Genomic DNA, 27802 nt, shown 5'->3' with positions numbered 1-27802 from the left:
TGGAGCAATTAAGAATCTTCCCCAAGATGACAACCAGTGCGTGATAGAATGGGAACCAAGTTCTGACGGATGATGCAGCCTTTCTGAGCAGTCACTATTTCGGTTTCAGGGGTGGTGAGCAGATGTTTCTCTCACCAAGCCATTGTTCTAACCAGAGAAACAGCAGGTCAAACTGAGGAGAGGAAGAAGGCTCATAACCTGCAGTACAAGTAAGCAGCAGGTGAAAGCATTGAACTAGAAGTGCCGAAGATGGTAATGATGGATGCCAGCCACCTTGAACTTGACCATAACTCAAACCCTATAAGCCTACTATAGAGTTCAAGAAATCTGGTCAAGGACCTCGGGCAGGTCAGCCTTGCTGATAAAACGTTCTGGAGCCTTTGTTCCTTTGGCTGGAAATGTGTAAAACAATAAGTGAGCCAAGCTCATTATATAAACTCAGGAAAGTCTGGAGACAGTCTGAGGAGCACAGGATGAGAAAGCTGTGGCATCCAAAGGTCACTGTGATCCCCCATGGCTGCCAGCGTTCCTTGTTCCTGAGACAACATTGAGCTGGAAGGGAAGCTGGGACTGCCTCTCCTGGGAAACCTTTCTGCTCACCAGGTGCAGAGGGGCCACCTGCCAGGGGCTACCACTGTAGCCCTTGGCACACTGGTTTGTCTCTCCACACAGCTGTAACTGCTTTCACCCTGGGGATATGGGCATCCCAAGGACAGGGCAGGCCTCTCCCCAGTGCCCGGCATCGGGCCAGACCCCTAAGAGCAGCTTCACACTGTGAGTCGGGGCCCGAGTCCAGATTGCAGAAGGACAAGACAAAGACAGGCCCAGCAGGCAGCTGGGCATCCACCGGAGAGCCCGGATACCCTCCAGGCCTGGCAGGACAGCTGTTAAGGCCTGGCTCTGTGGGCAGAGTGTCAGAGCCAATTGCCGCAGCCCCTTCCTTGGCGCCCAGCACTGCGACCTGGCCAAACCCCAGCCTGAGAGAGCTGGGCAGACCTGCCTGCCAAGGAAGGCTGTTGCCATTTTCAAGCAGGTGCTCTGGCTGTCTAGGAGAAAGGGAAACTTCAGAGAGGATGATGGAGAGGGAGGGAAGGAAGGGGATCAGGTGACAGCCTGGGGTGGGAAATGGGCAGATGAGCCAGGGAATTCTGGTTGTTGCCAGGTAACTTTGGTGGAGGATAAATAAGCAGTTCTATGGGGAAAGAACCGCAAGGAAGAGCCCTTGAGATGAGATTCTACAGGAGTTCAGCAGAGGGGGCCATAGTCAGCATGTAAGAGTTGAAACTGAGCAGGACCCAGTGGGGCTCCTGGACATGGAAGCCTTTCTGTCCCCCTTTTCTTGTTCGTAGGGAACAGACTCCAGCCTCCATGCCCTTCCCTGAGTTCCAAAGGGCAGATTCGAATAGCTGCTAATCAGGGAAGAAATGGAAGAGAGACACAAGGAGGAACAGTCAAGAAACAGTTGTGCAGCCTTGCAGCAGGGTCCTGGTTCCTTCTCAAGGGATACACATAACAGTATCTTTGACTAAGTGTGTTAGTCACTCAGTCATGTCCAAGTCTGTGATCCCATGGACTGTTGCTTGCCAGGCTCCTTTGTCCTTCCAATTTTCCAGGCAAGAATACTGGAGTGGGTAGCCATTTCCTTCTCTGGGGGATCTTCTTGACCCAGGGATCGAACCTGGGTCTCCTGCACTGCAGGTGGATGACTGAGTGACCAGGGAAGCCCATCTTTGACTAAAACTCCTAACAAATGAAAGATGTTAGCATTCTTCATTCCAGAGAAGACCACCTGAGGCCAGATTGAAGGGACCAGAGCAGCTCATCCTGAGACTACCTGGGACCAGATTAAAGGAGTTCAGGCCCTGGGCACACCCTAGTCTTATCAGCAATCCCACCCTTGAACCATTACTATAAAACTCCACACCAGATCCTTCCAGGTTGGCACACACAGTTTTCAAAGGAAGAAGCCTGCTGTGTCTCCCATTGCTTGGCAAAGCAATAAAGCTATTCTTTTCTCAGTTCAGTTCATTTCAGTCGCTCAATTGTGTCTGACTCTTTGTGACCCCCTGGACTGCAGCATTCTTTTCTACGTCACCACAAATTCTGTCTCCAGATTCCGCTCTGGTGCACAAGTTTTTGGCATCAGTGTCATGGAATGCTTCTGTGGGTGGACACGTCTAACATATTTGAAGGTTGTCTGGGGTCCACGGGTGGACATGGGGGAGACTGCCCCAACAGAGACACACAGATAAGATAAATGGGTGGATGAGTGAGTGTGTGGAGTTGGGATGCAGTGGAACCAAGAAACCAGCAACTGAAGTTTGAAGCTCAAGCCAAAAACTGCCCTTGTGGGAATCCCACTGCCAGTGGCCAGCTTGGAGGACGAGGAAGCCCTGTCCTGTCACAGTGCCCCACCCTGGGTGCAGGCCTCCTCAAGGTGACAGGGATGTAGGAGCAAGGACGCCTCTTGCCCCCAGGAGCCGGGTGCATTCACACCAGCCCTCAGGCCAGGATTCAGCAGCTCCTAAGTTGGGCAGCGCTGGGCCCTGAGGGGAGAATGGAGGGGCCAGCCTCCCAGCCTTAGCCCCAAAGATGGTTCTATGCCACCCTCAGAGCAGAACACGCTTCAGATTACAACTCTGGGACACACACGTCTTAAAGGAGCATTTTCCATACAAAACCTAACCTTGCCTTGTGTGAAGCACTGTTTTTTATTTTTTAATGCTGGTCATTCTTTAAAATATTTTGTGACCCACTAGTAGTTGTACTTGCAGTTCAGAAACACTGTTCTGTAAAATGATTTGCCCGCCCTGCTCCATTCCCCCAGCCAGGAGGTGGGAGCACCAGCTCCATTTCCCTGAAGGAGAACCGAAGCCAAGCCGCCCAGGCCTGCTATAGTGAAGGTCATTGCAGAGCTGGGCCTGGAGAGCTGATCACAGGCTTCAGGGGTTGGGGGTGGGGGGCTGGCGGGGTGGGAGGGTGGCTCGGAGGCCTCCAGAGGTGAGCCCCATAGGATCGCTGGAAGGGCAGACGCAGGCTGGGAGTTGCAGAGGGCCGGGTTCAAATCCTACCTCTGTTAATTACTTGCTGTGTGACCTTGGATAAGTAATTTAACCTCTGAGTCTCGGGCTCCTAATTTGTAACTCGGAGATGAGTAGTCCCTCCAGGATTGTGACCTTCCTGTCCCCAGCAGAGCTCTGGGGTATTCGAGGAGCAGGGTGGGGGACGGCACAGTGAATGCACATCCCTGGATTCCCAGGTCCACCCTGGTTTCCAAAATTCGACTGGGGCCGGCGGTTCCTCCACGTGAGAGTGCTCGGGGCACTGCACGCACCGGGTCCCCATGCCCGCGCCCCGACACGCATGCCGCCCGGCGGCGTCACCTCGCTCCCCCTCACCCCCGCCCCGGCTCCAGCTCGTCCCCCTGCAGCGCCGCCAAGGCCGGGAGCGGTCTCCGGGCAGCTCCCCAGGCTGCCCTCTTCCCCCCTCTCCCGCCCCCAAAGGTGCACTCCTCGAGGATAAAGTGGGCGCCAAGCCGAGCGGGGTCCCGGCTGTGCGGGCTGCGGGGCGTATAAAACCCCCAAGACCCCAGCCCCGTCAGACTCCAGGCTCCAGCCCTCCCGCGGTCTAAGCGCGCCCCGACCTGCTGGACCCCCCCCACCCCCCCCCCCCCGAGAAGACAGCGCCCGGGCCCATCCCCGGCCCCACGGAGGCGAGGACCGGGCGGCGCCGAGACGCGCTGGCCGACGCAGGCGGCCGGGAGAGCAGCCGACCCCATCCTCCTGCTGGCGCGAGCGGGGCCGCCGAGGGGGCGGGGAGGGCCGACCGGACTTGCCGGTGGCGCCTGTATAGCCCAGTCGGTAAAGAATCTGCCTGCAATGCAGGAGACGCCGGTTCGATTCCTGGGTCGGGACGGTCCTCTGGATGAAGGAACTGGCAGCCCACTCCAGTATTCTTGCCTGGAGAATCCCATGGACAGAGGAGCTTGGAGGGCTACAGTCCATGGGGTCGCAAGAGTCGGACATGACTTAGCGACTAAACCACCACCACCATCTGGAACAAAGTAGCCTCGGGGCAGTGGGGTGGGCCTTGGTGGGTGCCCTCGACAGGCGCTCTGCCGAGGAGACGCACTCTCACTTCCCAGGCGCCCCTCCAGTATTGAGAAAAGGCGACCCTAAAATAAAAAGCCCAAATAGGCGTCCTTCCTCCACAAACCTGCCAGACCAGCTCAACGCCCGCGGCTTTGGCTGGGGGCTCCGAGATTGCCATCCCACTGGAACAGGCTCCTGGCTGTCCTAAGGATAGTGACACGCCTGAAGCCAAAGTCGGGGCCATTTTTTTGTTCTGTGCGGTTGCAGAGTCAGGTGCCTACCTATACGAAGAGACGTCTGGACACACAGCTTACACAGCCACCGGAGGGATAGAGGGCAGATTCAGGAGAAATCCATACTTTTGAACAAGCTGCTTATTTTCTGTGTCTGAACATCCTTTCCCTTACCTTCCTGGGAGTTCCTCCTCTTTTTTACAAAACCCTGCCTAAGAGCCTTTCCTCCCCCTTCTTAAGCAGGCCTCCCTCAGCTAATCTCAGATCACTGTCAGCCTCTCTTCCCCAGGGCGAACCAGGTGCCTCCTCTCTGCACTATCAGGCCAGGTGGTGATGCTTGAGTCTTCCCCTAGCCTCTGGCCAGGTAAGGTGGAGCCTATCTTTCTCATCTGAGCTCCTGCATCTCCCATGGCCTGGCTCCTAGTTAACACAAGGGCTTCCCTAGTGGTTCAGCTGGTAAAGAATCTGCCTGCAATTTAGGAGACCCGAGTTCAATCCCTGGTTTGGGAGGATCCCCTGCAGAAAGGAATGGCTACCCACTCCAGTATTCTTGCCTGGAGAATTCCATGCACAGAGGAATGTAGGCGGGCTACAGTCCATAGGGTCGCAAAGAGTCAGACATGTCTGAGCGACTAAGACTAACACTTTCTCAGTAAGAAGGTTCTGATGGCCCTGTGGGAGGTGTGGATGCCGCAGGGCTGGACCTAGCTTTCCAGGTCAGCAGTTCCCCAGGCAGAGCAGAAGGGGAAGGTCACAGAGGAAGCTGGAGAATCCAAAGCCCCCTCCTACCCACACAATTCGGAGCCCAGCATCACTTTACTCCAGGAGGGAGCAGCCTCGGCCTCCGTGGAATTACAGTAAAGCAGGTCTCCTTCACACCACAACCCATAGCACCTCCCTCCCTCCTCCTTCCATCCAGCCTTTTTTGGCATGGGGGACAGGGGAGGGGGCTGCAGTAGGAAGAGTGGGCCCCCAGTCAGAGTACTAGGTCTGAACGGCCTGTCATCACTGCTGAACTTGGTTCTCCATCTGTGTAAAAGAAGACAATAAATGGGACATCCCTGGCAGGACTAGTTTAAGGATGAAATAAGATGTGTTAGAAGCCTGATCCCGCACCTGGGATCTAACAGATGTAGCTGCTCAGGGCTCCTTAGAAACCTTCCCCTACCCAGTCCCAGCCCAAGCACCCCACTTCCCAGCTGCGGCTGAAGAGGCATGTTATCCTGGTTATCCTCACTAGACAGAGAAAACAGCGGGCCTTTTTGCCTCTAGAAGTATCTTTCAACATGAAATTTCCTCAAAGTCTTATGAACACAAGGCCACATGTTGGGGTGCAGGAGATGCCAGAGTTTCCCCACTCCTGTAGTTCCTGTTTTGGGGCCATTTCTATGCTGTGGGGGCCCTGGGCTGGTGTCTGAGTTATCCCAGCGCCCTGTTCATACCTGGAAGACCCAAGTAGTTGTTCCACTGATCCCGCTGCTCAACCCCGTCACCCTGACCCCAGGCCGGCGCAGCCTCCCCAGCCTGTCGTGCTGGGGGCTCTGGGAGCTGTCCTTCCCCGCTGGCCTCCAGGCAAGTAAAGAGGGGTTTTAACTGACTGCTGCTGCTAAGGCCCTGGGAGAGGAGAACACTCACCCCCCTGCACACACACACACGCGCCTGCCTGACCTCCCCCCCAACTGCCCATCATCTTTCTCTCAGGCCACATGTCTCCTGGGAGAGCTCACTCACCACACACACACACTCACCACACACACACACACACATGACTGCCCGACCTCTCCCCCCACCACCACTGCCTGTCATCTTTCTCTCAGGCCACATGTCTCCTGGGAGAGAACACTCACCACACACACACACACACACACACACGACTGCCTGACCTCCCCCCCAACTGCCCGTCATCTTTCTCTCAGGCCACATGTCTCCTGGGAGAGCTCACTCACCACACACACACACTCACCACACACACACACTCACACACACAGACTGCCTGACCTCCCCCCCAACTGCCCGTCATCTTTCTCTCAGGTCACATGTCTCCTGGGAGAGCTCACTCACCACACACACACACACACACACACACACACACACACACACACACTCACCACACACACACACACAACTGCCTGACCTCCCCCCCAACTGCCCATCATCTTTCTCTCAGGCCACATGTCTCCTGGGAGAGCTCACTCACCACACACACACACTCACCACACATACACACTCACCACACACACACACATACATACACACACACACACACACACACACACACACACACACACACGACTGCCTGACCTCTCCCTCCCCACCACTGCCTGTCATCTTTCTCTCAGGCCACAAGTCTCCTTCAGCAACCGTGCCTGCTAAGAGCTGCAGCCACACACACGGTAACCTGATTCTGCAGTGTTTTCACCACAGCCTGCCCCCAGCAGCCCTGGGCTGCCCACCCCCGCTGATCCCATCTGAGGACCCTTAGCTCCGGTCTGTCTCCTGCTCCTAAAGGCACCTTGCCCAGCACTCCTCTTCCAGCCAAAGAACAACCTGGAGGCTTCTGCCTCAACCCTGGCATCACCCCAACCCCAGAGGCCTCCCCCGCTCCCCCTCTGGCATGCCAACACAGCCCACTGCCATGCCTGTGTCCTCCCTCCCCCTTCCCCCCAGGCCCCTGCCAGGCTAGTGAAGGTCAAGTGAACATTCAGCCCAAAATTTAGCGACTCAAGAGTGGGAGACATTTCAGCTTTGCTTTTTAATAATTTAAGACTACTTCCAGATAGTCCCAACACTTTGGGCAGTGGAAGTGCCAGGCGGGATGGCCCCTCCCCCTGCCCGAGTGCCCTGCTGTCTCCCTGCCAGCGACCCACCCACAGCTGCCCCCAGGGAGTCTGGGCTGAGAGCTTGTGGCTGAGGACAGCCTGGCAGCAGCCTCACTCTGGGTGGGAGCAGAGGTCAGGGCGGTGTGGGGCAGGGCTGGTTTGGCCAGTCCCACTGGCCACAGCTGCACTTCCCTAAAGTTGGTCTCTATTTCATTTTGTTCCTGCAACCTCATATATCAAAAAGATTTCCCAGAAATCCTTAATATTCTGACTACCAGATAACATCTCTCAGATGTTCTCACACCAGACACATGTTGCCAATTTTTGGTTTGGGATATATGGTCCACGGCTATAAGGCTGTGACTCCTGGACACTTGGTCCATTTTTGGAAAAAGAGCAAAGGCGTCAGATGGGAGCTGGGAGAAATGAGACTGAAAAAAGCAGGCTCAAGGCCAATATGGCCAAGTACTTTCTTTGGCTCTGGAGTGAGAGGAGCTGGGGGAGCCCCCGACAGTGTGGGATGGGGCCTGGGGGTAAGGCGACGATGCTTAGGGACCAACCAAAGGACCCACTGAATCTCTCTCCTCCTGCTGCCAACAAAGGTGCCAGAAGACGGTGACCCCACCTCAGGCCTGGTCAGGGCCGGAGACCCATTCCCTTCCCTGCTTCTGCATAAATTAACATCCTTAAGCAAAACACAAGCAGGCTCCTTCCCTCTGCAAGGATGGTCAGTCACAGAAGCCCGACCCGGCCCACGGGGCTGCACGCCACCGCGTTCATTTTCAGTAGACAAAGCAGCTTTGTGAAGCACATTCCCAGCCACCCCCGGGGGCGGTTCGGGGTTTCCAACGGGGTGGGGGGGTGACAGTGAGGGCCAAGGCACCTCTGCGTCACCGTGGGACAGGCCTCTGCCTCAGCACCCGGATTGACAAGCTCTCCGCATGGGCCAGGAGCTCCCTCACGTGAGCCAAGCCCAGCCCTGCAACCTTGGCCCCGTTCACCTCAAGGATCTCATCCCCCACCCCCAGCAGCCCCGAGTAGAGCTTGGCTGTGCTCTCGTCAGCCATCTCCTGCACGTAGAACCCTGCAAAGGAAAACAGGAGAATTAACGCAGGAAATCCAAATCAAAGACACGCAGCTCTGTGGAATGCCGACCAGCTGGGTGGCATGGGGGGATGGGGGTGGAGGGGAGGCAGGTGCTTATACAAGGTGCTTCACGCACGCATGCACGCACATTCCCTCATTATTCCACTTCTCAACCACAACTCGCTTTATGATAGAGCAGGCCCGCCTCCACTTCATTTTTCCTTTTTTCTCTTTTAAAATGCCCTTAATACAAATAATGCCTTAAGCTGTTGTTATTCATGTATACCTCAGTGCGAATGAGCTAACCTTATCTTTTTCTGGGAGAAGCTTTGATTATAAAATGAGGAGGAAAATGTTAAGACCTACGACATGCCAGGCCCTGCTCTAGGTGGCATTCACAAATAAGACCCAGCTGCTGCTCTCAAGTAGCTGGGGGTGGATGGTATCATTGGAGCCACAAACAAGTGAAAGTGTTAGTCGCTCAGCCGTGTCCAGCTCTTTCGACTCCGTAAACTGTGGCCCGCCAGGCTCCTCTGTCCAGGGTTGCCATTCGCTTCTCCAGGGGATCTCCCTGACCCAGGAATCGAACCCATCATGCCTTGGCAAGCAGGTTCTTAACCACTAGCGCCACCTGGGAAGCCCAGGGAATAGCGAACAGGCTGAGGTCAAATCCAAACCTTATTTGTTTCACCAGATTGTCTAGGACCAGCCCTGGCTTCAGTCTTCCTTGGATATGGATCCTTAGAATTCAGAGGCATCTGGGCAAAAGCCCAGGAAACACAGAAATTCTGGTTGGTTGGTTGGTTTAGTCGCTAAGTCGTGTCCAACTCTTGCGACCCCATAGACTGTAACCCTCCAGGCTCCTCTGTCCATGGGATTCTCCAGGCAAGAACACTGGAGTGGGTTGCCATTTCCTCCTCCAGGGGATCTTCCCAACCCAGGGATCAAACCCAGGTCTCCTGCATTGCAGGCGGATTCTTTACCAACAGAGCTACGAGGGAAGCCCCCATAGAAATTCTAGCCGCCTATTTCCAGTCATGGTGGCTCACTTTTCCTGTCTGCATACACTCTCCCCTCCAGTGCCCCCGAGGGGCCCCACCCAGCTGGGACCATTTCCTGGGTGTCTGAGGTAGGGTGAACCTGGAAGGAGCTGCTTCTCCTTTCCCCAGTTCAATTTGAGGAACTCATGTCAGCGGAGCAGGCTCTGGGGGCCTCGGGTTGGCTGGGCTGGGCTCCCTGGCCACACAGTGTAGGACAGTCCAGCTGACCGAGTCCCTACTTCTGCAGAAGACCTTTCAAACCCTCCCCTTCAGCTGTCTCTGCCTGAGGGAGCAAGGAGCACAGGCTCTTCCAGGGAAGACGGGGTGTCCCTCACCCATGGGTGCCCCCCACCCACCGAGTCGCACCAAGTGAGCACAGCTGTGCAGAGCAGGAAGGCTGCAGGTGGGGGAGCCTGTGCGGTGACGGCCCCTGCAGGGCGCCCTGGGACACGCTGGCGTGGCTTTAAGCACCCTCGCTGCTCCCCAGCCTGGCCTTGGCTGGCTGATTAGAAAAACTTAGCAGCTGTCCACACCGGGCTCTCTACTTCCTCTTAAAATCAGTGTTCTTAGAAGGGACCTGAAAGAGTGTCTCCTCTGTGGCTGGAAGCCTTTTAAGACGTCTTGGATGAGTGGGAAGTCATCTCTCCAGTCCGCCCAGCCTCGTTCTGGTCCCAAGAGAAGTCAAACTTTTCAAAGCCCACCCTTGAAAACTGGGGTTTGAATGTGCACGGAAATCTCCTCTAAGGCACCCGAAGGTCTACAGCTCTTGGGTTTAGCAAAGCCAATCTGTTGACATGTTCCGGCTCCCCGGTCTGAGCTGTGGAACTTGCTCTCGGTGCTTTTTGGCTGAACTGAGCCTTTCCTGAAAGGCCGGCTCCCTCCTGACAACGCCTGTCTGTCATCTTGGCTGCACAAGGCTTTTCTCGCAGCCCTTGCCCTAGCCTTCCCCTCTTCTTTCTGTGTTCTTTAGCAGCTTGCCTGCCTTGTCTGTGTGCTGGCAGTAGTGGGGGAAAGGCAGGTAAGGAGGCAGGGGAGGAACCTGCAGAAATGGCTGCTGTCCAGCAGAGCATGCCAGTGGGGAGGGATGAGAAAATCCAAAAGAATGTAGTCGGAGGACCAGACACTGCGGTCACGCCTGCCATGTAGGGGAAAGACTCCGGGGTACGATTCACAGTTGGAAGTCATGACACAAGTATGACAGAGAGGCCATTGTAGACATTTATTGTCTGCTGGAAATGGCCTTTGTTAAGGATGTATGATCTCTGTGTTGTTTTCAGTGAGAAGCAGAAGGCGAAGCCTGCCGTTCTCACGTGCTTGTACAGACTTAGATGTGATAGCCAGCAAGGAACGCCCACATCATGATGTTTTAGTGAGGAATGCAAACCAGCCCCAATTCACAGCCCCTCTGAGGCCCAGGAGAAGTGACCCTGGGGGGCTGGAGCATGGCCTGAGGCAAGGATGCACCAGTACCAGCCGCATTCCAAGGGTGAGGGCATCTCTGCAGGACAGCCAACAGCCAACCGCAGTGGCCAGAGGAGGGTGCCACCTGGGCAGGACAGGGAAGACCTGGCACCCACCCAGGCAAGGGGTGCCCGCAGAGCAGGCCAAGGCAGAGCCCAAGAAGCTCCTGGTCACTGGAGACCCCTGCTCATCAGCAGTCCATGATGGGTGATGGGGGAGGGAGTCCCACTGCCAGCAAAAAGGCCTAAAGGGACTTGTGGGAAGGATGGGGGGCATAGGAGAATGCCTGGTTGGGCGTGAGCTCACACTGGCAGCTGGTGCAGATCATGTCTTGGCCCCCTCCCCCGCCCCTGCCCTCTGTCTGGATTTCTACTCCCCAAATACACATTCTTTTTCTGAAGAGGGAAGGAACAACATGTGCCAGGTACTTTCCTATATACCCCACTGAAATGACTTTTCCAGGTAGGGTTTCATTAGCTCCATTTTACAAGTTAGGTGTTGTTTATTTATATATGGGCTTCCCAGGTGGCACTAGTGGTAAAGAACCTGCTTGCCAACACAGGAGACATAAGAAACGTGGGTTCGATCCCTGGGTTGGGAAGATCCCCTGGAGGAGGAAACAGCAACTCACTCCACTATTCTTGCCTGGAGAATCCCATGGACAGAGAAGCCCTGTGGGCTACAGTCCATGGGATCACAAAGAGTCAGACAAGACTAAATCAACTTAGCAGCAGCATTTGCTTATTTATTGGATCGCATTGCCTGGCATGTGGGATCTTAGTTCCCCAACCAGGGATTGAACCTGTACCCCCTATAGGGGAAGCAGAGAGTCTTAACAGTTGGACCACCAGGGAAGTCCCTCATTTTGCAAATTAGAGACTAGAGGCTCAGAGAGGGTAAGTAACCTGCTCAAGGTCACACAGACAGCAGAGGCGCTGGAGCACAAACCATGCTCTGTCGTCTAACTACGCCTGCATGCTGCCTCTCTGGCAGGGCCTGACCCCCTCACCAAAGGGCAGAGGAAGCTGGAGGAAAGGGCAGAGTGGCTAACAGCCTGTGGAACGCTTTATGATGGTCAACACATGCTCACATCCACCATCTCCCTGCAAGGACAGACGGGTACCCTCCTGAGGCCCAGAGCGGGGAGACCCTTGTCCTCCTTTCCTCTCACACTCATGTAAAATCCACCAGCAAACAGTCAAAACTACTTTCAAGTCAGACAGAACCCGGCCACTTCTTACCACCTCCACGGCCATGCCAGTCCAAGCCGCCACCACCATGTCTATCCCAGACTATTGAAATAACCTTAAAACTGGGCTCCTTGGCTTCACTTGCATCCCACTAGGGTCTATTCTAAACACAGCAGCCAGGGATCCTGGCAAAAGCGTTAAATCAGAGCATGTCGGTCCTGGCTCCAAGCCCCTGGTAACTCCTGTCTCACCTCAAAGAAGACGGCCCCTTCTGAGCTCAACTGTCTCTCTCCCACATTTGGAGGCTCAGATGTCCCCCAACCTTCCTACCCTCAGCTTAGTCTCTCCCCCTTGCTCCCCTCTGTCCAGCTTGACCTCCTTGCAGTTCCTCCCACAGGCCAAGCTCATTTCCAGCCCTCAGGGCCCTGCCTGGACTGTTCTCTCTGCTTGGAACTCACTGCCCAGACATCACATGGGGTGACCCTCACTTCATGCCAGTGTCTGTCTGCTCAGCGGTCTGTTCTCAGAAAAGCTGCCCCATTAGGACTCCCAACTCACTGCCCTTGGGCCTTATCCTGCGATAGACAGATAGATAGATAGATAGATAGTCTAACTCCCTCATGAGAATGTATACTCCTGAGGACAAGGATTTCATCTGTTCCATTTACTGCTCTGTCCCCAGTATCTACAACACCTAGTGGATGCTCAAGGTATACTGTTGAAAAATAAATGATGGAACATATGCAAGAACTCACTTCAGTCTGCAACTCCAGCAGCAGACAGTGTTCTGCCACCTAAATAGCCTTGACTCAGGAGATCAAAGCACAGGACTGAATCCACCGTGGCACAATCCACCCAGGGCAGCTTTGCGTGTGTCTTTCTGTGTCTGCCTCTCCGTTTTTCCTCCTCTTTCTCCTCTCCCTCCCACTCCTGCATGTCTGTCTTCCTTCCTTACTCATCTCAGCTGAGAAATACCTTTCAAGGTCTCCCACCGTGTGATGGATCCCTAGTGGCTCAGCTGGTAAAGAATCTGCTTGCAATGCTGGAGACCTGGGTTTGATCCCTGGGTTGGGAAGATCCCCTGGAAAAGGAAATGGCAACCCACTCCAGTATTCTGGCCTGGAGAATTCCAGAGACTGTATAGTCCATGAGGTTGCAAAGAGTCGGAAACAACTGAGCGATTTTCACTTTCACTTCACTTTCACCTTGTGATGGATCCTAGCCCACAGACCTTGGGTAAAGGCCTGGGCAAGTCGTTTTTTCCCTGAAACATGCATCAGCAGGGCTGAGAACTGGCCAGGGTGCAGAAGGACGTCCAGAGGCCCGCCCTGATCCTGCCAGTGCTGAATCGGGACCTAGCAGGCTCCCCCTCCGCCCCCCGGCCGGGGGCCTGGAGCCAGGATCCATGTGAACATCCCCAGCAGGAGCCCGTTCTGAGGGAGGGCCGTGGGTGCACAGCCAGGCAGGCAAGGTCCACGTGTCCGGACACACTCCGCAGCTAGAGAAAGCGAACCACACCAACCACATCAAAGAGATCCGGAGAACCAGCCAACACAAACAACCTCCCTCTGACTCTCCCGTGAAAAGATGGGAGTCGGGAGTCTGATTTCAAGATGGACGGAGGGACAGTGGGGCAAGCCTGCCATCTCCACCGCCTGGAGGGGAGAATTCCAGTCCCTTCACTGAGAGGCCCTCTGAGTCCAGAGCTCTTGCTCGGTGAAAACCCGGAAACAGAAACGGCCACGGCCGGAAGGTACTGCGGCGGTCTGCTGATGCCCGGGGGGCCGTGGAGCCAGAACAGCGGCCGGGGCCTACCTGAGTCCCGGCGTCCATTCCCGGAGGCCACGTTGAAGCCGAAAGTGCCCTCCGGGGGGCGCTGTAGCTGCAGCTGGCTCGTGCCGTCGGGGAACACCTCCAGCAGGCGGCCCACGGCGCGCGCCGGGCCGGGGGCACTCACGTCCTCCACGCTGAGGGCGCGCCGGGCTGGCGCCTTGCCCGGCCTGTAAGGGGCGAGAGGCGAGGCGGGGCAGACGGGGCGGGCACTGGGGCCTCTAGGCCTAGAGGAGGCCTCCGGCCAGGGCCGGGCCTGGCGGTGCCCACAGCTGTGTGAGGTTCCACAGAGCCCCCTCCCCCAGTGGCTTTTAATCATTTTAATTAGAGAGATCTCTAAGAATGTGACGACGTTTTTAATTTTACACAAAAATTCCAGGAATTAATAGACCCCCTGAAGCCACTCTGTGGAGCCCCCAGTAAGATCAGCTGTAGCCTAGCGGGTCTCATCAGAGAGGGCAGTTTCTCTGGGCAGGCCGGTCAGGGGTCAAGGACCTCTTTGGGGACCCTGTCTCTGCATCTTTAATCAAATCTTCAGCTGGACTAAGGAAGCTCTCTGAACATTCAGATTTCAAGATGTCATTAGATAGTAAAGGGATGGAGGAATCAAACCTTCCAACTCTACAGAAGCCCCAAGCCCTGTCCAGTTGCTCAGGACAAGGGCACTGAAGTGTGGGCTCTAAGACCCCTGAGGTACTTGAGGCACAGGTAGTCGGCCTCGCTTTCTCTTTTAAAGGGACCCTCCCCTGGGCCATGCTGCTAAGGCAGGAAGGAGTTACGTGTATAGCTCCACTGTCCATGCTCTGGGTCTCCCCTCCAAAACACTTGCCCACTCTCACCTGTCAGCAGCACTGTGATCCCCTGGCTCCCCTACCAGGTAGAGGTTGGAGCGGTCCACCTTGCCACTCAGCAGAGAATGGAGGTTCTGAAAGGAGGTGGCTTTCCGATGTTGGCGAGAGGGTGACACCTGGTGGGGAAGACCCAATATTGCAGGTAAGAAAAGCCATCTGCTAAGGGGGTTGACAGGGATTCGCTGGTAGTTCAGTCTGTAAAGAATCTGCCTGCAATACAGGAGACCGAGTTCAATCCCTGGGTTGGGAAGATCCCCTGGAGAAGGAAATGGCAACCCACTCCAATACTCTTGCCTGGAGAATCCCATGGACAGAGGACTATGGCAGGCTACAGTCCATGGGGTTATAAGAGTCGGACACAACTTAATGACTAAGCCACCACCAAGGGGTTGACAGAGAGGGAACCCCAACCATGAACCTGAGGGCCTGCTAAGAAAGTGCTTAACAGAATAACCATAACTTACTTAAAGAGATGGGCCTCTGCAGGCACTCTGAAGCTTCAAATAATGAAAAAAATGTGTTGGCTGAAATAACAACTGAATAGGATAATGCTAGTTATGTCACTGATTAAGAAAATCTAACTTTCTCCTTGATAAACAGAAAAAGGTAGGACTTCCTTGGTGGTCCAGTGGTTAAGAAACCACTTGCCAACGCAGGAGACGGGTCCGAGATCTGGTCCAGGATGATTCCACACATCACAGGACAAATAAACCTGTGCACCACAACTACTGAGGCCTGCATACCTAGAGCCTGCACTCTGAAACGAGAGAAGCCACTGCAGTGAGAAGCCATCGCAACTAGAGTAACCCCACTCACCACAACTAGAGAAAGCAGTGAAGACTCAGCACAGTCATAAATAAATACATTTTAAAAAAAGGTAAGATCAAATAATTACAGAATCATGAACACAATTTTAGAGTTAAAATCTTCGTTTGTGATTCTTTAGTATCCCTTTTATGATCGCTGACATTAAAAATTTTATCAAGTATGCACCTAAAAAGACTGTGCATGATGGATAAGGCTGAAGTCCCTCAAGGAGTTCACAGCACGGTTGGGGGTGGGGTCAGCATGGACAGGTCAGAAGCCCTAAATGTATGTTGTAAGTGTGAGGCTAGAAGCATGGATGACACTGTGCAGGGAAGCAGAGAGACTCAGCTCAGGAGGCCTTGGGGCTCTGGAGGAGCCGCTGCCTGCGCAGCGCCTGAAGCAAGAACTCTCCAGGTGAAGACAGGGGTGGGGAGTTCCAGGCATAAGAAATAGTAGAGGCAGATGGACAGAGATGGAAGAAAGCATGGGTGTTCTGGAACATACTCGTGGTCTGGGTGGCTGGGCTGCAGAGGTGATGGGCGGTGGGCTGGAGCCAAGGGCCAGATCTGGAGAGACCTCATATGACCTGCAGAGGAGCCACTGAATGACACTAATCAGAATAATTACAAGGTCCGATCTGTGTTCGAGAAACTGACCCAGTGAGGAGGCTATTCTGAGGGTGCGGGTGGGAGGCAGGGAGAGGCAGACTTCTAAATACTGCACACCTTATTTATCACATTGGGAATCCGTGCTCTCAGGAAGCTGTATTATCTAGAAGCTTAAGAGGGGACCCTGAGCTTGCCTTGAAGTTCTGGAGGGCTTCCTGGAAGAAGTCATGTTCAACTCAAGAGTGGAAAGGCAGGGAGGAGGGGGAAAGGGAGGAACAAACGAGCCACAGTCACTAGAGGACGTGGGAGCCACCCACGTGGTGAGGGTGCTCACTGCCTACTTGGAAGGGCAGAGTGAAACCCAAGCCCATCTGCACTCTCACCACACACACCCTGAGAGAGGTCATGAATGTGCCAGGGTGAGGTGGAGTCTTATTTTATGTTCTTTTTTAGTTCTTGAACAATTCTTTCTGCTGCTTAGTCCTCCCAGCACTTGCTCTCACCCTTTCTTGGCCAGCTTACTTCCTAACTTGGTCCACTCGGATTACATGGCAGATAATGGGCTGTCATCTCCCTTGGGTACACAGACTGAAGCTCTGATGGCCATACATCTGAGCACCATGGCTCAGACACACCAGGGACAAATCTAACTTCAGGAGAAAAGCAGCAAATTCCTGGAGCACCATGTCACTCTAGGCTTTTGTCCCCAGCTTGAGATCATTTTGCTTTTGTTTCTTTGCCTTCCAATTCATCCAACCAGCAAATATTTATACTATACGTGATGCAAGACGACCAATGGAATGTTCATTCAGCCTGCATTCTCTTCCCTACTTCAGACTGAAAAATGAAAGGCTCCAATGCCCTAAACTGCAATCGCCTGCTTTGTTCTGCCCAGGGGAGAGGGCGGGGAAGAGAACAGAGATGATACCTGGAAAACCTGGACTAGAATAGCACTTTCAGAGAGCTAGCTGAGACTTAAGCGCTGCTGTTGGTTTGCTGTTGGTTTATCCTTTAGCACATGAGAAGGGAACTTCAGAAGGCTGCCCTGTGTTCATTCACTCTCTCGTTCATTCACTGTGTACTGTGTATGTCTACTATGCTAATTATCATACTAACTATTTGGAATCTAAAGATCAAGTAGTGTTCCCTCAGAGACTCACATTCCACTGAGGAGATACAGACAAAAATCAAAATACTACATGACAAGTTCCATGAAGGAGGAAAGCACAGGATGAGAAGGAAAGATGGAGCAGAGGTACCTAGCTCAGCCCAAGGAAGGACTAGAGGTTTCCTGGAGGAAGTCATGCCTTAAATGAACAGGAATTAGCAGGCAGAGAAGATGGGAAGAATATTTCAGGTGAAGGTTCAAACTGTGTGGCCTGATTTCAGAACTGCAAGGATAACTGGGGTTGAGTATTAGAGGAATGATCAGTCAGATTACTGAAGCGGTCAGATTATAGAAACCCTTTGGCAATGTCGAGTGACCTCAAAGTGTTTTCCTGAGGGTGGTAAGGGACCAATGGTGGATGTTCCACAAGGCGGGCAGCAAGACCAAATTTGCATGTAGGAAGGACCGTTCTGGAAGCCACAGGGGGAAAGACAGGGCAGGGACGCCAGTGAGAAGGCTGTGGAGGCAATCCAGGTATGCAGTGATCTGTGCTGGACTAACAGAGTGGCTGTGGCCACAGGGAAGCTTCCAGAATAATCAGGCAGCCGATGCCAGGCCTTGGCAGAGGTGGTGGAGTGGGGGGGGAGGGGTCTAGGCTGAGCCCAGGCTGAGGCAGTGGGGTGGAAGGACAGAACTCGCTCATCGCACCGTGTCCAGGGAGTTCACGTCTCTCAGATGGACTGTGGGGATGCCAGGAGCGTCCCTTTCCCCACCCCGGGCTCCTCAGGAGCACGCCTGGCACTTCCCTTCTCCACCTTTCATCTCAGTAGTGGCTACCACCCCCCTGCCCTCACACACCCCTCGGCTGGGCCCTTGGCACTCACCAGATGCAGGGATTGTAAGGACGGGGCTCTCTTCACTTTGGGGGTGCCAGTGTGTGAAGCCGGGCTGGGCGCCGGGGGCTGCAGCTGCTCCACGCTGTAGCTGCGGGACTTGGCCATCTTGGGCCGTGTGCCCTGACTCAGCGCTGAGAAGAACTTCTTCAGCCCCAGAGCAGAGGCGATGCCTCCGCTGCTTTTCTTGCTCTTGTCAGAAGCAGCGGCGGAAGGCGGGCTGGGGCCCGCACTGACCCCCGACGAAGCACTGAAATGCAAAGGTGGATGTGAGGTGCATGGGAGAGGGCTGTGGGAGGCAAGAACCTTAGGGTCTTGTGGGCCCAGCTGGGCCAGCACCCCGGCCTCGAGGAGGAGGTGACAGCCAGGCTGCAGACAGCAAGGCCGAGTGGACTTCTGCAGGAGCCTCTGCTTGGGCAGCAGAGAAGACCCTCAGGGTCACAGCCCACTATGGGTTCACCAGTCATCCGTTCACCCAGTGATTCCTCAGAACCTCTGCGAGGCTTCCTGCCAGCATGTGGCAGATAACGAGGGTATGGGATAAACCAAACAAGGCCCTTCCACTTGGGGGCTTATGAACAACAGGCTAGTAAACAGGGAGAAGCCCTCTAAGTGACCGATGAGCAGGGTGAAGCAGAGGGTGACAGGGTGGCTGGGGAAGGCCTCTCTCACAAGACGACATTTAAACCGAGGGCTGAATGGCAGGAAGGAGTCAACCCTGCCAAGCCTGGAGGTGAGAATTCCAGGGCGAGGGAGCAGCTGAAACCACAGATCTAGGCAGGAAGAGGCTCGCTGTGTGGTGGGTTCGAGAACATGACAGGGCCGAGCCCGTAGGACTTTGACGTAACGAGGAAAGAGGGATCAGCAGGGATCTGACAGGTGAGCGAAGCTGAATTTCATTGTCAGGGTAAGGGATTTGTGTCAGGGTGAGGTAAGTAAAAGGACAGAAATGATATCACTTAATTAAGGTTTTCAAAAGACACCTCAGACTATTGCGTGGAGAAGGAACTGAAGGGGCAGGAGGAAGGCAGACAGCAGATAGAGACTGTTAGGTTTGCACAGAAAGGAGGAACACTCTGAGACCAGGAGAAACGCCATACAGGTGGCTGCAGGGGCCAAAGAGGACGTGCCAGTGGATGAGGGTGGGAGGGAACGGGGAGCGGGCAACCAAGACGGCGGAGTGCGAGCACCGTGGGGATGGCAGGGTGCTGTGTGTTGGCCGGGGGGAGGACTCCGGGAAGCAGCTTTCATCAGAAGTGATCAAGAGTTCCACTAGGCCTTTCGGGCACCCTAGTGGGGATGTCAGGGGAACTGGATGCACAAATCCAGAGTTCCGGGGAGCATATGGGGCAGGAGATGGAGATCTGGCTGCAGTAGCGTGTGAAGCCCTGGGCCACATGTCACCAAGGATGATGTGTAGTGGAGAAAGGAGGGCCCTGCCAGAGGACCAGCTCACCAAGGCTCGGCAGCCCCAGAGCAAGGACTCAGAGCCTTGGGACTGAAGGAGAGCGTGGAACCGTGAGTGCTGGGCTGTTTCTCACCCCAGGGTCAGGAGCAAGTCCTCTGACAGAGAGCCCATCCTGGGAGCACCTGGAGGGCTGGGACTGTATGCACAGCTGTGTCCAGAACAGCGCCTGCAGCTAGAGGCCATTCAGGGAAAGCTTGCACAATGAATAAGCACGCACACTAGACTGAACAGGGCAGGGAATGGACTGCTGGGGTGCCATGCTTACACCTAATCTAGAAGCCCTCTGAGGATCTGGGAGTAGTTAACTTATCCTGCTGCCACTCTGGGGGGCTGCTTCCCCACCCAGCACCCCAACCCCCACCTCCCGGGTCAGGGCTCTCGCTCCTGTCACTCACCGGGATGACACGTGCCCTACAGAACTCGGCTCTGTCCTCCGCAGGCCTCTCTCTGCTTCCTGGCTGGGCTCGGGCTCCTCTGAGGCCGGGGAGAAGGTGATGCCCACAGAGCTGATGGTGCCAACAGCTGCTGAGGCAAGACAGCCCTGGAGTCCTCCTGCAACAAGCACAGCAATCCTCCTGTGGCACTGATCCGCCCCCACGGGTCATGGGGGCGAGGGGGGCAGTCCCAGCGACAGGGGCAGGAGAGCTAGAGGAAGATGTAGCAAAGCGGGAGCCCCACGAGAGCCATGGAGGCGGTGGTGAGACCCACACGCAGCAGGGAGGGGTCCTGTTTCCCTGGGCTGAAGTCCATCACCCCCAGCATAGCACCTGGCACGCAGCAGATGAGAATAAAGATCTGTGAAATGAAGGGTTGGACTTCCCTGGTGGTACAGTGTTTAGGAGTCCGCCCGCCAACACAGGGGACACAGGTTCAATCCTGGGTCTGGGAAGATTCCACATGCCGCAGAGCAGCTAAAGCTCATATGCTGCAACTACTGAGCCCGCATGCTGCAACTTCTGAAACCCATGTGCTAGAGCCAGTGCTTGGCGACAAGAAAAGCCACTGCCATGAGAAGCCCGTGCCCAGCAACCAAGGGTAGTCCCCACTTGCTGCAGCAAGGGAAAGCCTGCACGCAGCAACGAAGACCCAGCACAACCAAAAATAAAAATAAATAATTTTTAAAAAATGAAAGGCTGCTTATAATATGTCATGTCCCTCCTGTATCAAGAGGTATATGAAAGGACTTGTGGACACAGTGGGGGAAGCAACGAGTGGGATGAATGGAGAAAGTAGCATCGACATATGTACATTACCACGTGTAAAACAGATAGCTGGTGAGAAATTGCTATATAACACAGGAAGCCCAGCCTAGTGCTCTGAGATGCCCTAGAGGGGTGGGATCAGGGACTTGGAGGAACCTCAAGAGGGAGGGGATATATGTATAATTTTGGCTGACTTGCATTGCTGTATGGCAGAAACCAAGGGCTTCCCTGGTAGCTCAGCGATAAAGAATCCACTGGCAATGCAGGAGACACGGGTTCGATCCTCGGGACAGGAAGATCCCCTGGAGGAGGGCAGGGCAACCCACTCCAGCATTCTTGCCTGGAGAATCCCATGGACAGAGGAGCCTTGCGGGCTACAGTCCATGAGGTTGCAAAAGAATCGGACGCAACTTAGTGACTAAACCAACAACAACAGAAATGGAAGAAACCAACACAACATTGTAAATCAATTTTCTTCCAATGAAACAAAGGAGAGAGACATATATGGCGGTGGGAGGGGGGGCAGGGAGAGATTTGTGTTCCTGGGACAAGAACCACAATCCAACCGGTTGGCTGTGATGTCTAACAGTTAAACGATAGCCACCATTTCTGGAGCATCTGTGATACGCTAGGCAAGAGTTAAACCCTCTTCAGGGATTATTGCCTAAGCTCCTAGGAGATGGATTCTAATGATATATTCAGGTTAGAAAGGAGAACTGGAGACAGAGGAGTGATGTGAGGAGCCCAGGACCTCGTGGTGAATGAGCCTCACCTGGCCCTCTGCTCCAGCAGGTGAAGGCCGGGCTGCCCAGAAAGGTCAGCAACTCTCAAAATAGAAGCCCCACAAGAAGTGGGTAGGGGCAGCCAGCCTGGCACCCACCGAATGGAGGAAAACCACGCTGAGCACAGGGCAGGCGGGAACTCAGGGTGGGGCCTGCTTCCTCAAGGTTCCTGTGAGTACGGGAGGGATAGGGCGGCGTTGCCTCCCTATGTGCAGTGGAGGGGTGGCAGCACCCCGGAGGTGGGGTGGGCGCTGGGCACCTGCATCCTCAGTAAGGTCAGCACGGCCCGTCACCTCTCTGGCCTCTCCCCCCTCACTGTTCCCAAGCCCTGGATTCCTCCCAAGCCATCACAGCACCAGGGCTGCCAGAGACACGGAGTGGCCGAGTTCCTCAGCTCAGATCACAGCATCGGGGAAGCTCAGGATTTGCCCACGACACGAGGACCCCTTCCAAGGGTAGAGGGTATACCTCTGGCCTTCAGCAGCCTTGCCTGCTGAAACACCAGCGTGCCCAGTAGGCTTGGGGCTCTAGGAGAGCTTGGGCACCAGAGAACAACCCCAGCACTCCTCGTAGGAGCTCGGCTTACTGGTCACGGTGTCATCCGGACAGCACCTGCTTGGCTGCTGAGGGTCTCAGGGGGTAGACTCCCGCTGAATTAATTCACTTATGCTTCCCCTGAAGGGCCTGGGATGGTGCCTGGTCTGTAATGGGTGCTCACACTGTACTGAATGAATGAGTGTATGAAGTGACCATGTTGAAGGGGAGGGACCTTAGCCGTGGGATTATCTGGCATTTGCTGCTCTAAGCAAGTAGTAAATCCTGGAGCTGCTGCCTCTTTCTGCTCTGTTGGTAGTAAAATTCCCTCAAAGCCCAGGCCTCCCACAGCCACAGAGCTTGGAGCTCCTTTAGCAGCCCTACCACCACCTCCCCGGAGGGGAGTTGGCTAATCTGCCTCCAGGCTGATGTCGAATCCTGCACCGGCTCACAGACCCTGCCAACTTCCCCAACATCTGCTGGGCTCTGGGGGCTGCTAGGAGCAATGCAAGGCTCTGTCATCTATTAAGATGAACAGTTAAGTGCCTGATGGGCCACAAACCCAGCCCGTGATCTCGGGTCTAGCACCACCCTAGCCCCAGGGCCATCCCTTACCATCTCTGCAGTCCTCCAGCGGTGCTGCGGGCTCCTGGCTTCGGGCACCCGTCTCCCCCAGGAGGATGGCTCCTCCGCAGGGCCTCTGCAGCCCCTGGGGCACGCTGCTGTTGCAGTTGTTGGTGGACAGGGCCCGCAGGGGGTGCCTGCTGTCGGGGCTGTGGGGCTGGGGCTGTGGCGGGGTGAGCTCACGGGTCCTGGGAGCTGCACTTCTGGAAGCAGGCAGGGGGCTGTCCACGGGCTCTCCCTGGTTGCCCAGCCTGCGAAGCCCAGCCAGGGCTGCCTTCCTGTGAGACAGGGGTGAGGCGGTTTTCTTTGAAGAGGGAGGGGTCGGCACCCAGCCGTCAGGGCAGAGGGAAGCAGTCGGCTGTAGGGCCTGGTGGGGGGCAGAGGACTCTGCCTGGCTCTGTTGAGGGCAGTCAGTTCCCAGAGACTCGTGGCTTTCTATAACCGGGCCTTGTTTGCCTGGCCCCGAGGACCCCAGCTTCATGGGAGAGGCCATGGCGTAGGCTGTCTGAAAATCCCCAGGGTGAGCCCCGTGATTTTCCAGCCCTGGTCCAGGCTGCCACGGGGACCCAGGGAAACCCCTCTTCAAGTCCTGGACAGGAGGCTTAGAGAAAGCATCTTCTCTGGGGAGCAGAGTCCCTTCCATCGTCTGGCCCGCGCCTTCTGTCACCTCATCTGACACCTCCAGGAGCTCCAGCCCAGGCAGATCGTGCGAAGCCTGAGGGCTCCGGGGCGGCTCCGTCTCAGCCTTGCGCAACCACCTGTGGCCTCCCCGAGGCCTGGGGGCGCGTAGGCGGGCCCTGCTGGGCTGGGAGGTCCCGGCCTCCTCACTGTCGGTCCGGCAGCCGTCGGAGGTGTCGGTGCTGTCCAGGGCTGAGTCCGCCTCCTCGGGAAGCGCCTGGTCCCCGATGTGCGTCTCCCGGATCCACTCGGTGTGGAGCCGGGGCTTGGCGGCGGAGAGGAGCCGGAACGGGGCACTCAGGCCCGCAGAGCTGAGGGGCTGCGCCGACGCCCCCTCCCTTCCGCAGGCGGGTTCGCGCTCCCGGAGGATCCTCGGGTCGGGGGTGATGCAGTGGCCACAGGCTCGGCACCTCCTCTCGCTGCCCCGAGCGGACGGCGGAGCCGAGAGGCCCCCGGGCTGCAGCCCACCCAGCAACGAGTGCAGAGCGCCCGCGCCCGCGTCCCGGCGCCGGCAGCCCCCCTGGATGTAGTCGGCGAGGTCGGGCTTGGAGCGCAGGGGGCCCTGGTCCGCAGTGCTGAGCACCTGGCGCTGACGTTGCTGCAGCCGCTCCAGGTAGCGGGACTCGGCGTCCCGGGCGGACTCATCCTCAAAGCGGACGTGGGACGGGGAGGCGCCCCGCTTCGGCCACTGCCCGCTGCTGGACTCCCCGCTGGAGGAGTCGCTCGTGTTCCCGTTCTGGAGGTTGTCTCGGCAGGCGAAGGTCATCCTCGGGTCCAGGGCTGGGCTTTTCCGCCCATCTCTGATGGGCAGGCAGGAGGAGACAAGTCAGGAGCAGGAGGAGGTGAGGAAGGTACAAGCCTCCTCGCGCACCAGCCCTACCCGTCCACCCTGGGGCACGGTCTCCCACAGCAGCGCTCAGGGAAAACTACAACCCAAAGTTGCCCAAATCGGGTTCCTCGGGAGTCGGGCAGCAGAGAGGCCTACAGGCCCATCCCCATCCTGAACATAGTGCTGAACAAATGAATATGGCCTTCTCTACTTTTGGCTTTGCCTCTGTTGCCTGTCTCCGCCTGAGTTAAGATGAAACACTATTAAACGCAGGACTGTAGAAAGGATGATACCGAAGTCCTGGTGTGTGTTTAGAAGTGAGTCTGGCCATCACCGGCATCTGGTGAACTGTGATGAATTGTGGCAGTACTGCATCTGTTATAAAGGTTTAATGGGAAGAGCATAAGTTTCCATGGAGACCGTGTGGGACCTGCAGTCAGAGTTTCTAAGCATTCCTGCTCTCAAAAGTGTTCACTCAGGGTTCCTAACCATCTTGCTGGGATAAAATTTAGACAGAGTGACACTCGTATTTCTCCTTGGTCTCTCCATCTAGTCTGTTCCAACGCTGCCTCCTGAATCTGCCCCTCCCCAGACCCTCTCACACACTCTGTCCCAAAACGCTGTGACAACAGTTAACTATGCTAGGAAGAGTCCTCACATTCTGTCTCCAGCCTTTGCTCTGGGAGACTCTGTGACTGGTGGTCAAGTCCTGATCAGCTCAAGAAAACACCTGCACAAATCTCACACCAGGCCCCCTGGAGCCAGGTAACCCGAGTTTCAGATCCCTGTGTAAATGGGCCCTACCAGCCCTTGTCTATCAGAGGCCACCTAAATAAGGACTATATTTCTCCCTGCCTTTCCCCGCAGCACCTCGCCACCAATCTACTGATGAGCAGCTGGGACTTACATTGTTGCCTGTTTTTATCACTCACCCTGGACCCCTGCAGTGGCCTCCTATTCACTGGTCCTCCTGGATCTCAGCTTCATCACATCATCTCTCAAGGGGGCACAGGATCAAGTTCACAGTCTTTGGGGTAAAGATACAGGCCTTCCACATTCCTCTCTGCCTTCCTTTCCAGCTTGCAAGGCCTCCAGGCTTCTCACCCCATTTATCTTATGCAACCCTCCTGCCACTGTTTCCTAGAATCTTTCTTCTTAACCTGTCTGCCTCTGATTATCAGTCATTAAATCATACCTGTGTATAGATGCCATGTGTAATGTTTAATTTTATGTGTCAGCTTGGCTGGGCCAGGTTCTTGATGTTTTTGTGAAGGTTTTTTTTTTGGGGGGGGGGGGGAAGGATAAGATTAACATTTAAACTGTGCTGTGCTTAGTCATCAGTTGTGTCTAACTCTTTGTGACCCCATGGACTGCAGCTTCCAGGCTCCTCTGTCCATGGAATTCTCCAGGCATGAATACTGGAGTGGGTTAGCATTTCCTTCTCCAGGGGATCTTCCCAACCTAGGAATCAAACCCAGGTCTCCTGCATTGCAGGTGGATTCTTTACCATCTGAGCCACAACAGAAACCCAAGAATACTGGAGTGGGTAGCCTATCCCTTCACCCAGGGATCTTCCTGACCCAGGAATCAAACCGAAGTCTCCTGCATTACTGGCAGATTCTTTACCAGCTGAGCTACCAGGGAAGCCGATTTAAACTGATGGACTTCAAATAAAGTTGATCATGGTATGGTAGACCTCATCCAATCAGTTGAAGGTCTGAATAGAACAAAGACTGCTCTTCCCTGAGCAGGAAGGAATTCTGCCAGCTGGCTGCCTTTGGATTTGAGTAGCAACTCTTGCTTGGGTCTCAAGCCAGCCAACCTACTCTGCAGACTTCAGACTTACCAAGTTTCCAAGGTACCATGAGCCAATTCCTTAGAATAAAATTTTCTCACTCTATAAGCACACATTGTGTTGGCTCATTCTCTGGAGAACCCTGACTGATACAGCCTGATGCTATCTCCCCCTCTGACTATCCATGCCACTCATTTGTCATCAAAGACTCAGGAGATGTCAGGGTTGGAAGGGACTAGCACGACCACGTGACCCCTACTTGTTTCCACAAAGGAGAGGACACACAAGACCAGTTTCTGGACTGACTGGCACCTGAACGGCTGGGAAAGGCAAGCTGCAGGGAGTTTTTCTCTTTTAGAAGGAGCCATGACTATAGAACTAGTCTTTGACCATGCTCATGGTCAGGTTCTGACTGGAGACAGGGGCTTGGATTTTAGAGACCTGTTACTTCTTTCCTGCTATGTCATCTCACATGCTGGCAAAGTAATGCTCAAAATTCTCCAAGCTAGGCTTCAATAGTATGTGAATCGAGAAATTCCAGATGTTTAAGTTGGACTTAGAAAAGGCCCAGGAACCAGAGATCAAATTGCCAACATCCATTGGATCATCGACAAAGCAAAAGAATTCCAGAAAAACATCTAACTTCTGTTTCACTGACTATGCTAAAGCCTTTGACTGTGCGGATCACAACAAACTGGAAAATTCTTAAAGAGATGGGAATACCAGACCACCTTTCCTGCCTCCTGTGAAACCTGTATGCAGGTCAAGAAGCAACTGCTAGAACCAGACGTGAAACAATGGACTGGTTCCAAATTGGGAAAGGAGTACGTTAAAGCTATATATTGTCACCTCGCTTATTTAACTTATATGCAGAGTACATCATGCAAAATGCTGGACTGGATGAAGCATAAGCTGGAATCAAGATTGCAAGGAGAAATATCAAAAACCTCAGATATGCAGATGACACCACCCTTATGACAGAAAGCAAAAGGAACTAAAGAGCCTCTTGATCAAAGTGAAAGGAGAGTGAAAAAGCTGGCTTAAAACTCAACATTCAAAAACTAAGATCATGGCATCTGGTCCCATCACTTCATGGCAAATAGATGGGGAAACAATGAAAACATTGAGAGATTTTATTTTCTTGGGCTACAAAAATCACTGCAGATGGTGACTGAAGCCATGAAATTAAAAGACGCTTGCTTCTTGGAACAAAAGCTATAACAAACCTAGACAGCATATTAAAAAGCAGAGACATTACTTTGCCAACAAAGTTCTGTCTAGTCAAAGCTATGGTTTTTCCAGTAGTCATGTATGGATGTGAGAGTTGGATTATAAAGAAAGCTGAGCACTAAAGAATTGACGCTTTTGAACTGTGGTATTGGAGAAGACTCTTGAGAGTCCCCTGGACTGCAAGGAGATCAAACCAATCCATCCTAAAGGAAATCAGTCCTGAATATTCATTGGAAGGACTGATGCTGAAGCAGAAACTCCAATACTTTGGCCACCTGATGTGAAGAACTGTCTCATTTGAAAAGACCCTAATGCTGGAAAAGATTGAGGGCGGGAGAAGATGGGAATGATAGAGGATAAGATGGCTGGATGGCATCACCAACTCAAATGACATGAGCTTGAGTAAACTCCAGGAGTTGGTGATGGACAGGGAGGCCTGGTGTGCTGCAGTCCATGGGGTCCCAAAGAGTTGGACATGACTGAGTGACTGAACTGAACTGAACTGTTCCTTGGAAGAAAAGCTGTAACAAACCTAGACAGCATATTAAAAATCAGAGACATTACTTTACAGACAAAGGTATAGTCAAAGCTATGGCTTTTCCAGCAGTCGTGTATGGATGTGAGAGTTGGACCATAAAGAAAG

General features: G+C 54.4%; 1 protein-coding gene across 1 annotated transcript in view; it reads right to left on the bottom strand.

The window, feature by feature from the left end:
• Window positions 1-7077: 7077 nt before the first annotated feature.
• The window catches only part of KIAA1614 (KIAA1614 ortholog), a 42375-nt gene continuing 21650 nt past the window's right edge, over window positions 7078-27802 (bottom strand). The window contains exons 5-10 of the mRNA XM_061160857.1: window positions 22619-24105; window positions 19881-20037; window positions 18009-18267; window positions 14590-14717; window positions 13736-13920; window positions 7078-8227 (exon numbers count right to left, since the gene is read on the bottom strand). Coding sequence (XP_061016840.1) covers window positions 8034-8227; window positions 13736-13920; window positions 14590-14717; window positions 18009-18267; window positions 19881-20037; window positions 22619-24105 — 2410 coding nt within the window. The 3' untranslated portion in view covers window positions 7078-8033. The remainder of the gene's footprint in view (window positions 8228-13735; window positions 13921-14589; window positions 14718-18008; window positions 18268-19880; window positions 20038-22618; window positions 24106-27802) is intronic.

This window comes from Dama dama, chromosome 14, assembly GCF_033118175.1.
Source record: "Dama dama isolate Ldn47 chromosome 14, ASM3311817v1, whole genome shotgun sequence".
Taxonomy (NCBI): domain Eukaryota; kingdom Metazoa; phylum Chordata; class Mammalia; order Artiodactyla; family Cervidae; genus Dama; species Dama dama.
This window is presented reverse-complemented; position numbering and strand designations above follow the sequence as displayed.